Genomic DNA, 14,144 nt, shown 5'->3' with positions numbered 1-14,144 from the left:
AGTGTTTGTGAATAGTTACTATAGACTTGAATGGGAGGCGTTTAAAGGCTTCAAATGCCTCCTGACTCTACGTAAGGCTTCAATTTTGAACAGACGCCAACACTATGTTTTGATAATACGGACAGCACTGTGCACTGTTCATTGTATCATTTGAATTAGCGTTTGAGGGGCGATAAACGGCCCCTCAAACGCCTGCTTTTAATGCCAGTGTGAATTTAACCTTAAACACCCCCAGTATGGAGAGTAGATACCAGTATTTGCTTTCATTTGGACACTGAGTGATGTCTTTGGGACACTGCAGGAAAAACTGTTTTTGGAAACAAAAACACTGTGCTTCATAGATGTGTTTTTTTTTTTTAAGTAGTAATATGGCTGCGGTAAGGCCATCTTTTTTTTTTTTCTTTTTCATGTTAGAGTGAACATATTAAAGACATATATGAGTGCAGGATGCATATGGATGGTGGGGATGACACAGCACAGAATCGAAGCTGATTTTCTCTAGATTCTCTGGATGTCATGTCTCCAAAAAACTCAGAAAATAATTTAAAAAAATGTTTAGTGTTGTTATGAGCAGGTATTACACCATTAGATATGATTTCTAGCCTTTTTATAATTAAATGCCCCATTGTTGCAGGGTTTTGGTGATCCTTCAGGAGAATATTGGTTGGGAAATGAAGTAGTCTCCCAACTTACAAATATGCAGAAATATGTTCTCAAGATCCAGCTGAAAGACTGGGAAGGAAATGAGGCTTATTCACTATATGACCAGTTTTACATAGGAACAGAAGCACAGAAATATAGGTAAGTTTTTTTTCACTCCACTGACAAATGATACAAATCACAAAATGACGGCACTTTTTACTGAACAACTTAACCGAAAAGACAATGGATTATAACTTTTTAGTGCCTATTTTTAACAGTGTTTTATGATGGCCTGTTGGCAGCTGAAGGCAAGCTAAACAGAGCCTCTGTGCTGAAAAACAAAAACAGCTTGATCCCTGCTTCCATGCCCACCAGTGTTACATTATCATATATGCATATATTTTTGCATGGAGACTTCCGGATCATAGTCTATCTTTGTCACAAAGCTATTGGTGATCCCATCATGACATTTTCTTACTCTGCCTTTCTTACTTTCTCTCCTCGCCAAACATCTTTCTATATACACTAGTCATGTGCTTTCACTGATGCTATTAGAAAGGTTTCTGCAATTCCCCTTAAATTTGTGATTTCTGAGTTTAGACTCTCCGAAATGGAGCTCAGCCAAATGTATATTTTCACCATGTGGGTGATGGTAGCAATGCCCCCACAGTTACAAAGTTACTGTTTTTTGAATGAGTTTATCAATTGAAATGTCAATCTGAATCCAGTAACCCCAGCAATGGCAACATACTATGTTGCATCTCTAAATGTATTAGGTAGCCTAAATTGATGAGCTAGATATGGTAATTTGCTTTATGTCATATGTAATTCGTAATATATACAGCATTTGGACGGTACACACCTTGGGTGCTTGAGATTTCTTGCTAACTATATACTTTCCATCCACTTAGCCATAGTATTTATATTTACATTTAGAATATAGAATATTAATAAAACTAAATATATAGGCATACAATATATATAGTTATGGCTAGGTATGTAAAAAAAAAAAAGGTGGAAGAAACACATTTGCAGGATTACAGCACATCCAATGTATCCATTTGGAAGGCAGTAACATTTGAATGTCTTTAGTCCAAACTAAATATTTTTATCATTTGGTTCAAGTTATAACTTATTATTATATTTTTATAAAGCAAGGCATTTAAATATTTCAGGGAGCAAAGGACACTAATGGGTCATTTCCATCATCCAATAGCAATGAGCCAAAGTAAATGCCACAGATTAAGCTGCTAAGACGGCATTTCCTCTTGAAATGTAAGCAGATATGCAATACATCTTAAAAGAGGAGTTTAAAAATAGCTATATCTCTCTATATTACAATGAGACATGTTCACAAACACTGGTAAGGAAAAGGCAGAAAGAAATTCATCTTTAGAAACAAACATTATCTATACGTAAAAATAAAACCGATGAAACCCTTGAGAATGAAAAGAGTGGAAGAAAAAATGATCTGCTTTAACTTGAACATAAAAGCAAGCAAAAGGATTGTTAGAACACAATTTAAATGAACCGAATAATTATACCTAGATTTTTTTTTCCCTTAGATAATTTTACAGTGTCCCAGCTGTGTCTGATTTCTCCTAGTTGGAACTGTGCCTTGCATTTTGATGTTGATTAATGGGGTATCACGTAGTCAGCAGCAACTAAAACAAAGGATTGACAATGCACACAGCAGCTGCTCAGACCATATACATAACAAAAGGGGTTAGGGCCAGCCACAGAAGGATCAAAATGCTGAACCGCCTGAATTTCAATCCATCTATGGGCAGGCTGGTTGTACTGAAATCAATCTATTGGTCAACTCCAGTATAACCAGCGTGTCAGTTTTTTTCTAAAGCAATATAGCCTCCAGTCTCTTCTCTTTTGGTTCAGGTAGCGGAACTCATATTTATACTCTTTGGTATTACAACACTACTACTAGCCTCACTTGAATATTATTGGGAATAATCTTTTGAGTTACTAGACCTGGGATCAGGTCATATTATATATACCACTTTAAGTTATACTTTGGAGCTAAAATCTTATAATATACCTCCACATGCTATTTTTCTACTATTGTATCTGAACCTATTTGTGTAACCTGTTAAACATTAGTAAACAAATTTGACAAAAAAAAAAAATGGTATAATCTTTGGCAGCCTAAGACCAAGGCTATGACAAATCTCACCCACATTCCATAGTTTTCACTCATAGTCATATGCAAAATGCATAGTGCTGGCCCCATGGTTTTTATGGCCTCATTTACACAGCCAATTAGGGCTGTACACAGGCAATAATCAGCGTATTTTGCTTGGGTAGTACTAGTGCTTGCAATCAGCCATGCCCAGAAAGCCTGTACAGATGAATGACAGGCGCTGCAGCTGTCTGCATGTAGAAGCACATCAGTTTGCAGGATACAGCAGTATTTGGTCACATAAATGAGGCAACAAAAACCTAGAAGTCAGCCCTACGTAACTCGAATGTGACTATAGAGATAGCTGAAAGACACATAGTTAGGCAGCGGTTAAAAGGAAAACATTTTGTTCTAGCAATTGTTAATAGTTTATTTGATCAAAAGAATCTAACAGTAAAAATAAAAAACCTAACACTTTACCAGTAGAACACCTTTAAAACTTTAAACAGAAAGTGTCAAATGTTCCCATAGCTTGCATGCATTCTGGTAACTTCCCCATTGGAGGTAACATATGAAGGGGAGTGCAATGAATTAATACGGCAAGGAGCACGCACTACAGTTTTAAAGAGGAATTGCACAAAGCGTGTTAAGCACTCTTCTGCACTCTAACACTTTGGACTGTTTTTAAAATTCAGCATTGTATAGATTGGCACTTTAATTTTAAGATTCATGTATCATTTTTTATGCTGAGATTTTACACTGAATTTAGAAGGTGGGCAAGGTAAGCGCTACTGTTTTTCCCCATTTACATGCACATGGTACAATATATGCACCATTAAGGCAGCAGCTACCCAGGGGTTCACATCATATGATGTACATCTGAAAAAAGTACACCTAATATAAACCACTGCACGGATGTATTTATCATCACATATTGTGGTAACTGCCTGTCTCTCACAACACAAATACAGACATCATGGTCATAGAGCTTGAATATGTGGCCTTGAGAAGGAGGAGGGGGCATATGGGCATGGGATATTCACCAACATGCTGAGTTACCAATTGCTAATGGCTATCAAGAGGTAAAGCTAGCAGTGTTGACAGCTGGTATTGCTTGGGACAGACTGAGCTATGTACGCCTTTCTCACACACAATATTGCCTGTCAATACAGTCACATTAACTGGTATATTCTCAAAACAGTGCCAGTTCTACCTTAACCTGGCATTTCAATTGGTAACAGCTCTCAGTTACCTGATTTTTAGTTTCTAATTTAGTCACCATGGCCACTGAAAACTGTCGAGCCCTGGCCTGAACCCCAGGCAGTCCAAAATTAGGGTTCATTAGGGTTTCATTTGTTTTTTTATAAGTGATGCCAATCCCTGGGTTCACAGCTTCAATAGGGTTGGGGTAAGGAGAAGCAGCAGTACACTGAGCTTCCCAGTGACAGGCTGTGTAAGGGCGGTGTGTCAGGACAAGTCTGATCATTGGAGGACAGCAGGCTGAGTTCCCAGCACAGCTGGAGAACTGACCATACTGAGCTCTCCTGCTAAGTGTGGTCAGAATTTTATAGGAAAGCAAGGAATTCCAGGGATTTCACACAAAGGAAGTCATTCAAAGAGAACAGGATAATCTCTCATACAAGGTCACGTCGCCTTATTGGAGAATTATACCAAAAAAATTGTTAGACCCACAAGTGCTTTTTTTTTACCACTAGTGTTCCTTTATATTGGCTGTTGACATTTACAAATGCAGCAATTTAGAAATGAAGTGAAACGTTCAGCACTGAGTAATACTTTTTTAAAGATAAAAAGTGCATTTTACATACAGCTAAATAGACCAAACCAAAAATGACCGAAAAATGAGAAGGAAAGAGGGACGGAGGGACTTTGTTACAAATCAGGAACAGTCGGGAGCTAAGCTTCATGCGATTCATAAGTGGCCCACACCTATAGCAAGAGCATTATTCAATTTTTATCAAAGTATTGTTAAAAAAAACAACTGCTACCACATATCCGATCCACATATGCACCCCCATGCAGATCTTGCCCTTGTCAAACAGTACAGAAAGTTGATCTAAAAAATAGTCAACACACAGTCAAACCAAGATTCCGGAGAGATTTCATCAAATCATCAGCTATCCTAAAGTGCCTAGGGCATAACCGATGTCATATTCTGACAATATTTATCTGGAGCCTGGATTGGACTGTGTTTAGATCATTCTATTAGCTGTCCAAAAAGATGACTGAGATATGAAGGCAGTGCCATGTACAAGAGGTAGATGTCCGACAGGCCATTATTCTCCAAATAAACCTTCCAATTTTTATCCAATGGAAGACAAAGTCCCACATACAGTATATTGGCCATATTATCATCAGTCTGACATGGTAGAGTACTACAAAAAAAGTAAGAGGGATCAGTAAACAAAAAGTAGTGCATTCAAGGTAAATTGAGAGCTATCCTAACTTTTTCCACGTTAAATGTCATTCCTCTCTCAAACCGTCTAACATTTCATGAATGAATATAGCAACAGGATTACAGGAACAAACAGAACGAATATGAGTCCAGACATGGAAATCTTTACTTTGCACATGGTGATAGATTCTTTCCACTTATGTGAACCGGCAAAACACTTTACTTCCATCTCATCTTCTCTTTCCATTTTCAATTACCACAGGATTCACCTCAAAGGATATACTGGGACAGCGGGCAAAATAAACAGCATAAGCCAACCAGGAAATGATTTTAGCACAAAGGATGCAGACAATGATAAATGCATTTGTAAATGCTCACAAATGGCGACAGGAGGTAGGAACTGTTCAATTTTATGGTCTTCCTATTTTTACTGGCACCTGCAGCATGTTATGTTATTTATTTGGAGAATTTCAACCTGACCACAGCAACCTAAATTCTCTAGCAGAAAGCAAATGTATTATGCAATCCTAACCATTAAAAGCAAAGACTACAGAAAATTGTTAAGGAAAGTGCTGTTGTAATATATATATATATATATATATATATATATAATACATATATAATTTTTTTTTTTTTTAAGTGACCCTGCTGCTACAGTAAAAATATAAATCATTGGCAGCATGTACCATGTTCTTTCCTCTAAGGCAGATAGCTAGTTAAAGTTGTTGTAACGATAGGTTTTTTTATCTTAATCAAATGCATTCTCTGCATTAAAGTAAAAAGCCTCGCGTGTGCAGCTCCCCTCCCTTATACTTACTAGAGCCCGATCTCAATCCAGCGCTGTGCCCGAGAGCAGGGGCTCTCCCCATTCTCTCTCTCCTCACTGAACATAGAGGTTGCAGCAGAAGCCATTGGGTCCTGCTTGCTGTCAATCACAGCCTGTGAGGAGAGAGTGGGGGGTGGGGTGGAGCCACACTGTGTGTGTCTATGTACGTCTATGTACACAGACCACAGCTTGAGATTGAGCCTGCATGAGTGGCCCTATAGCAAGTGGCTTGCTATGGGGGCACTCGGCGTGGGGAAGGGGGGGGGGCGGGGAAGCCTGAAGTGTCAGCAGAGGGGAGGAGCCAGGAGCACCAGCAGGGGACCTGAGAAGAGGAGGATCTGGACTGCTCTGTGCAATGGTTTTGCACAGGTTAGCATAACATGTTTGATATTTAGGGAAAAAAAAAAAAAAAAAAAAGTCTACCATCACTTTAAAGAAGTACAGCCAAAGCTCATCTTGGCTGTACTTCTTCTGTGGATCACAGGAGTGCAGTTCATTCTGCAGTCCTGTGATTTTAGGCAGACAGCAAGCTGAAACCCGCTGTTGGCTGATGTCACAGAGCCGGTCCAGGTTTGGGCAATATCGTGACCATATGGTCAGGATCTGTCCACATGCCAGGACCAGCACCCAGCTAAGCCCGAGTCTGCCACTCCCGCCCCCTCCAAAGCCCAGTGAGCGCAGGGGGGACAGAGTAGAGAGCCGTTGACTGACAGTTACCAGCTCTCTGCTCAGGGAGATCTGTAAACAGAGCAATCGGCAGTGTTTGATTGCTCGGTTCTAAGTCTTGGAGCTGATCATGAACAGATGCAGCATTGGGCTAATGCTGCATCCACCTAGGTAAGAATTATCCCACCCCCCCCTTAAAAAAATACTCATACTACTCTTTTAAATTTTCCATTTCATAAAGGTCTGCAGATACTATTGCTATCTAAACATCTGGGTGTGTTGGATACCTGGTTCCCGCTGGGCAGTTTGGTTCCACCCTCCAACCCCTACCGCACTAGTTTCTTCATTATTGACGTAGCAGCCAGCATTAGGGGCCACATTCCTCAGTGGGGGATGTGCTGACACACCCAAAGTGTAAGATAGCAGTGTTGCGTCCCTCTGCCTACAGCTTGCTCAGTGGATCAAAATCACCACTCCTGGTCAGTGCTCATAGCCAAAGCAACAATTTTACTGAAATAACACATTCTTCAGCTGCACATACCAACATCCCCCATGTCCTCTTACTGTTCAGTTGCGGACAGTAAAGGCTCATTTCCCTTTCTCCCACATAAATCGCTTGTGTTTGGTTACTGAGTGCTCCCATTTTCATTCCCAGTGACCGAGCAGAACAATAGGGAAGCAGAAGGAAGATTGACGGTTAAATGTTCTTGTTGCTTTGTCCTGCATGGACAAATCAGTCTTAATTTAATGCTATTATATTTCTGTACACCTTTATTGATTATGTAATTTCTTACAGGTTGGTGGTTTGATGCCTGTGGTCCCTCAAACTTGAATGGAATGTATTATTCACTGGGGCAAAACACAAACAAATTCAATGGAATCAAATGGTACTATTGGAAAGGATCAGGGTACTCCTTGAAAGCAACAACAATGATGATTCGACCTGTTGACTTTTAACCATCACAATAACATTTGGCTTATTGTAAAATACAGACAATTACCAGAACACTGGAAAGTATCTTAAGTGCCTCCATATTTTTTTAAAAGGAACACTATGGAACCATACTCTGGATAGTGGACCACTTTTGAGCTCTGCACAGTATTAAGATAAATAAATGTAAGGATTCCAAGAAAAAAAAAAACATTTACAAAATATAAACACAGACCAATGAGACTTAAAGGCAGCTCTTTGCACAGCTGGTCTTGCTGTGAATGACAATTATTCTAATGTTAATTGCTGGAACTGTGAAATACCTTATGCCTTTCTGCAGAGATATACATGCCGTCTTTGTGGCATCCTACCTGCAAACCACTTTGTATTATGTTGTGTATTATGAGTTGTACATATGGTTGTAAATTAACTGTATACAGTCTTATTTTAATGATACACATATAAATAGGAGGGTGCCAGATTGTATCACGTACGGAATTTTTGAGTTATTATGACTGTTACTCATTGGAAACAGAAGCTTGTAAAGACATGTGCAGATACCACATGCTACCAAGGTACGATTGCAGTTATAAATGGATCTGAAGTTCTCAGTAAGCTTTGTACTACAGCTCAATATCACCAAAAAAAAAAAAAGAAGAGGTAAAAAACCCTCAAAAGCAAACAAATGGGGCTAATATTATACATATTCAAATTCAATACTTTCACATGCCCTCAGTAAATGATGCTAAATGTATATTTATTGAGAACGCTTCCTGTTTTTGATATGTGTAAATTCTTTACTAGACTTAAGATAACTAAACTTGTTCAGAGAGAATGTTATAAAAGCAATGTGTATATATCAGAACTTTAGATTTCATCGTTCATTAGCACAATACAACAATTATGTAACTTGCATTTGTACAGGGGCCTAAGACAGCTTGTAGTGGACAATATAGCAACTAAGTTAACTTTACTGTTAAGATATGTAGAGGTGGGGAGTCAGTGTCAAGTTCATATGTATACATACCCTTCATATACACATATACTATAGTTACAATTTTAGGGTTCATGTGTCCTTCCATTTTAATGTGCACTACAATGTTTTAAAATATTTGCAACATTTAAAGTCCCTGATACAAGCTGCTTACATTGTAATAAAAACACACCAAATCAAATAGAGATGTAGAAACACTAACTCCTACCGTGATAATTGTCAAACATTTTTTAAGCAGTGGTATTGTTCATCAGCTTTAAGTGCAATCAGTTTAGGGATAGTAAAAGTAAAACTACCTGCTCCATCAAAACTTAGAGACTCTACTGTTTAATGTAGATTGGGTGATGTCATACAACACGTTTCTACTTCTTGTCACAGCATTAAATATTGATTAAACAATTGGTTCTTGATAAATGCTATGGTATTAGCCACAGCAATGGGCAAGGCCTAATTTCATATTCCTTATTCCTAAATTCCAACAAATTAGTGCTGCAATGCTTGAAATCGTTAACTGAAATAGAAAAAAAAAAAAAAAAACACACAAAAAAACAAAGAACCCTTAAGGATTTCTCTTAAGATAAAATGTTTACCAGTTATATAAATTATTTATTTTCCAATATTGTTAATCTGTTTCATAGCTTGAAATTTTGTTTATAAGACATTTTCCTTTTTATACATATGTCCTGTGTTTGCCATTTTATAATGTATTAAACTGATTATTGGTTAATGTTTTGATCTAGTCTTCTTTACTGTCATTGTTTCACTTGATAACATAAGTCTGTAAACTAAAGCCTGGTACACACGAATAGTTTTTTTCCGTTCAACCCAATGGGTTGAATGAAAAAAAATAGACAGCTCTGGTCTGAGCTGCTGTACTCACAATCCGACGTTAATACAGCAATCTACCCCACTGAGCTTCTTTCTATGCTGTAAATTACAAAATTAAAATTGGGAGACATATTAGAGTGTGTAGAGATGAGCCCAGGCGTTAACCAAACTTATTTCTAGCCACACTCACACTTTTTTTTTTTTTTTTCACTCCATTGTGCTGTGGGCTGGGTCATTCTCACCCCTCAGCTCACGTAAACAAAGAGGTGGGCTGCATGGCAGGAGTGAATGGGCTGCAGCAAATGGAGCGCCAGTTCAGAATTCACCTGGAGGAGGCCCAAACTCATCTCTACTAACGAGGTTAAAGACAGTAAGCCTTTAAATGGACAAAGAGGCTTGAAGAGCAGCAATAGACGGCATATTACTGCGACTGGGCCACAGGTCATTGAGGGCAGCTGGAAAGTGCAATGACAGGCTGACCGGAGCTGCAGCTGTTCGTTGATCTTTACATGTATCTACTAGGGATCAAATGATTTTCGGTGGGGCCAATATTGACTTTTTTTTTTTAAGTATCTGTATCAGTCACAAACTTACCAATATTGCTTCAAGTGGTTGAGTGATGCCTGCAGCCAGAGGCATTACCCCTGTACCATTTTTTAGTACCGATGGTCAGCTTTCTTGTAATAAACAACCGATGCAGCTAAGCAGCCGCTCGGCTTTTAACAAGCAGCAGGAGGGGATGTCCCCCACCGCTCCACTCGGGTCTCCTGTCCCACCAGGCGGCCAGCCAGCACGTCCGCCTGCTGGCCGAAGACCCAAGCAATGCAGGAATCATCACTTCCGTTTACTGGAGCCCTAAAGGCGCCAAGTTTTTTTAAAAAAATGACAAAATTCAAAACAAAGGGGATTGGGGTCTGATAGACCCGAGATGCCTCCATAAAGTGTACCTGTCACTGCCTATTACGGTCACAAGGGATGTTTACATTCCTTGTGACAGCAATAAAAGTGATCAAAAAAAAAAAAGTGTAAAAGGGCAGTGTAAATATAAAAACTTTAAATGTACAGAATATCAGTATCTAATATCGGCTATCGGCCTGAAGGGTGGCTGGAAAATCAGTATCGGCCCTGAAAAAACGATATCGGTCGATCTCTAGTATCTACCATAGAGCAGTTTCCTTCAGTTAGGGGCAGATGTGCGTCTAGGATCAGATATCTATTCCTAACCCTAGGTAACCAATATGCTGTCTCTTTCCACTCTTAATGCCTTTTCATCTGTGTGAATGAGGCCTAATGGTTTAAGAAAACCTCTCACTTACTGGAGCTCCTGGGAAATGTTCCGAAAGTTCATAAGGCTCTTCAGGAATCCATTGTCCACGTTCCAAAGACCAGAGAATCTGAAAGAAGATTGAACAGTTCAGAACCTTGATGTCTCGAGTGTAAATATCACCTTGTTTGCATAGGAAAAAACATTGTAAGTAAAGAAGAATTCTCCTGAAAAAGGTTACTGCCTAGCACACCTACAAAGCTCCTGTTTGCAGAGGATACACCTATTATCTCAATGCAGGCTTCAAAAAAAATCAATAAACCAAATCGCACAACCAGGTGATTCGTTTTTAATGGGTCATTCTGTATGCCAAGGATTTATACCAAACACCCCCAAGTTGCCATACTGCAAGAGAGCACCATTTATTTTTTGGGCAAAACGTGTGCTGAAAAGGAGGGACCTTACCCTTGTTAGCCTGTGGGAGAAAGGTACTCTTACCCTCTGTAAGACCTTCGATATTGTCATCAAGGATAGCCCCAAATCAGCGATTACTTTGAAAAGGTAGATCAGTCAAGGCCTTCTTTGAGGTCTGATCCGCAGACCGGCATTTTAGCACAAGTATATGCCGTTCTGGAAGGCTTGTGAGTGCCAAACATAAGTCTTAGTTGCAGCTGCGCCATCCATTTTTAGGGACTCGCGCATGGAAACAACCAGTATGTCCACCAGCGCCTTTTCTTGGGTGGTGGCAGAGGAAGAGGGGTCATCCTCACTATCAGAGGAGACATGGCGCAAGGTAGTAGAGACGGCAGGGAGACCCCCGATTCAGAATCTGATACATCAGATGAGGCAGGGGTAGGTGGGGGACGTTTTTTGGCACCTCGCCCCTTACAGGCCACCTCCACCCAGGAAACAAAAGATTCCAAGACCGCCGACAGTGCATCTTTGGATAGCTGGGATATGGAGGGCCCTGTGGCCTCCTTGAGGGGTTCAGGTGGGGAAGAAAGTTCCGCAGGGTCCATGTGCGCCCCCAAGAGGTCAGGCAGAATGCATTGAAGACCCCCAGCAGAGAGACCCCCAGACTCACCACCCACACCAGAGATTCACCAGGAAGGCCCAGAATGTCTGTACAGCATGTGTCTGCAGTGATCTCGATCAGCAGAGAGAAACCTGAGTGTCAGCACCAGGGTATAGGGAGGGGCTCCACCACCAAAAAAAAAAATGCTTCTAGGAACTCTCCAAGAACATGGCCGCCAGTGATTTACAATGGGAATCCACCACAAAATGGCCATCGGGTGTACCAATATGGCTGTCGATCTTTCTCAGCACATGGGCTACAAGAAAATGGCGTCCAGCGGAGCTTCTGGGGGCCCTCAAGGGGACCCCCCAGCCTCCTGGATGGGATCGACAGGAAGGGGGCACTGGAAGTGACAGGTGAATCCCCCCTGATTGATCATCCGGTCGCTGGCAGCGCACCCCCCCTCGCCCCCACTGTTGGCCTTATGCCGGTCGCAACCCCCAGGGAATAGCTTCAAGCGTTCCATAGCCCCAATAGTGAGGGGGGGGAAGAGGGGAGACAGGTAAGGGGGGATGCATGACAGGACAGAGGAGAACCCAAGGGTGCGAGGGTCCGACTGTCCTAAGGAGGGGCCCGTGTCCACCCCAAAACACGCGAGGGGGGGGGGACATTTTACTTACCATACCTGGAATAGGCGGTCGCCATCTCCTGACAGAACCCCTCTCCGCCGTAGTGGGGGGCTGTCGGCCAACAGGAATGCTGCGACTCGGGCCTAGACGCGGTCGTATGCGACCTGGTGAGATGTTTAACTCATAGGGCCAGTCCCTGTCCGGTGGGACTATGTCGCGGCCCACCTAGCGCAGAGCTGGGTGCTGTTCACGCGCACTGGCCGGCTGGGGTGACCACTGGATCTATATATCAAGCCATCTCCCAGATCCGTTGCTTGCTTGTAGATCTCACAGGGAAAAAAAAAATCTGGTGTAAAAAATTATCCAGAAAAAAAAAACTTTTGCCAGGACCACAGATCCCAGCAAAGGAACTAGGTCCTTACTCTTGACTAGGCAGATTAAAACTGACATCCTATAGCAGGGAGAGAGGGTATACCCCCAGGAACTGCCCATAGGCATAGCTTGAACTTTTTTTCTGCCTAGTGTCCTACTCCAGTAGGGGGCAGTATAACCCTACTGTTAGGAAGAAAAGAGACGTCCGTCAATGAACGATAGAGAAAAAAAGTATTTGATCCCCAAGCAAAAAAATGACTTCGCACTCTTGTTGCCAAGCACAGAGGTAAGACATTTCTTGTAATTGGTTACCAGGTTTGCACACATCTCAGGAGGGATTTTGGTCCACTCTTCTTTACAGATCTTCTTTAAATCCTTAAGGTTACTTGGCTGTCTCTTTGCAGCTCGAAGTTTCAGCTACCTCCATAAATTTTCTATAGATTTAAGGTCTGGAGACTGACTAGGCGGTGCTTCTTCTTTAACCCACTCCTTTGTTGCCTTGGCGGTATGTTTTGGGTCATTGTCATGCTGGAAGGCCAATCCACCACCCTTCTTCGGTGTTCTGGCTGAGGGAAGAAGGTTCTCATCCAAGATTTTAGAATACATGGCCCTGTCCATTGCCCTGTATTGGACAAAAAATGTATGTTTCTCTGTTTGTGCTGGAAGCGCACTCCCAGCACTGAGACCAGGCTGTTGGTAACAGCCTTGGATCTCCTAGTAACAATCAGGATCCAGGGGAACTGGATCCCATTCACATGATTGCTGTGATAGACAGGAGAAGTCTGTACAAAAAAACAAAAGGGCTTTAAAAAAAAAAAAAATGATTAACTCAGTGCTTGATCTAATTTTTTGAGTGGTAATATCAGCGCATCAGTATAGGTGTATGTTAGTGGCAGTGTGTCCAGTTACTGTTAGTAGCAGTGTTAGGATCATTGTGTTTTAGGGAAGAAAAAAAAAAAAGGTTTTAGGCGACTCTGTAGTGTTCACTTGTTCGCGGCTTTCAGTGAGACATTGTCCCTCATTATAGAAGGAAGTCGCACTGAAGTCGGCCCAAAAGTAGTGCACAAACTACTAAAGTCGCCGCAACTCAAGTCGCGGCAGTGAGAACGGGCCAAATAGAAATTAATGACTTTTGACTTGCTGTGCGATTTGACATGTGTCAAGTCGCACAGCAAGTCGCAACAGTGGAAACCGAGCCTTATATTAGTATAATAGTGTGTTTAGGTAGGACAAAAAAAAAACAAAAAAAAAAAAATGTTTCCCCTACTACAAGTACAAATAATGCATAACATACAGTATGTGGTTTTGTCATGATCATCGGGAATAAGAGATTTTGTTTTGTAGGTTTTTTTGGTGGTAGTACATGATAATGCTATAAACTATACAGCTAAATTTTAATAAAATGTTTTTTACTTACAATCTTGGGACAG

General features: G+C 41.0%; 3 protein-coding genes across 3 annotated transcripts in view; 1 reads left to right on the top strand and 2 right to left on the bottom strand.

Annotated features, from left to right (window-relative positions):
• ANGPT2 (angiopoietin 2) overlaps positions 1 to 8,269 on the top strand; it is a 74,568-nt gene extending 66,299 nt beyond the window's left edge. The window contains exons 7-9 of the mRNA XM_082249373.1: positions 635 to 801; positions 5,452 to 5,582; positions 7,478 to 8,269. Of these exons, the coding sequence (XP_082105499.1) occupies positions 635 to 801; positions 5,452 to 5,582; positions 7,478 to 7,638 (459 nt within the window). The 3' untranslated portion in view covers positions 7,639 to 8,269. The remainder of the gene's footprint in view (positions 1 to 634; positions 802 to 5,451; positions 5,583 to 7,477) is intronic.
• The window catches only part of MCPH1 (microcephalin 1), a 592,087-nt gene that overhangs the window by 264,917 nt on the left and 313,026 nt on the right, over positions 1 to 14,144 (bottom strand). Inside the window, exon 12 of the mRNA XM_082249377.1 lies at positions 10,751 to 10,828. Coding sequence (XP_082105503.1) covers positions 10,751 to 10,828 — 78 coding nt within the window. The remainder of the gene's footprint in view (positions 1 to 10,750; positions 10,829 to 14,144) is intronic.
• TMEM14A (transmembrane protein 14A) overlaps positions 1 to 14,144 on the bottom strand; it is a 1,080,999-nt gene that overhangs the window by 892,727 nt on the left and 174,128 nt on the right. The window lies entirely within an intron of this gene.

The sequence above is a fragment of the Pelophylax lessonae genome, assembly GCF_965119305.1.
Source record: "Pelophylax lessonae genome assembly, chromosome: 3".
In the NCBI taxonomy this organism is placed as follows: domain Eukaryota; kingdom Metazoa; phylum Chordata; class Amphibia; order Anura; family Ranidae; genus Pelophylax; species Pelophylax lessonae.
This window is presented reverse-complemented; position numbering and strand designations above follow the sequence as displayed.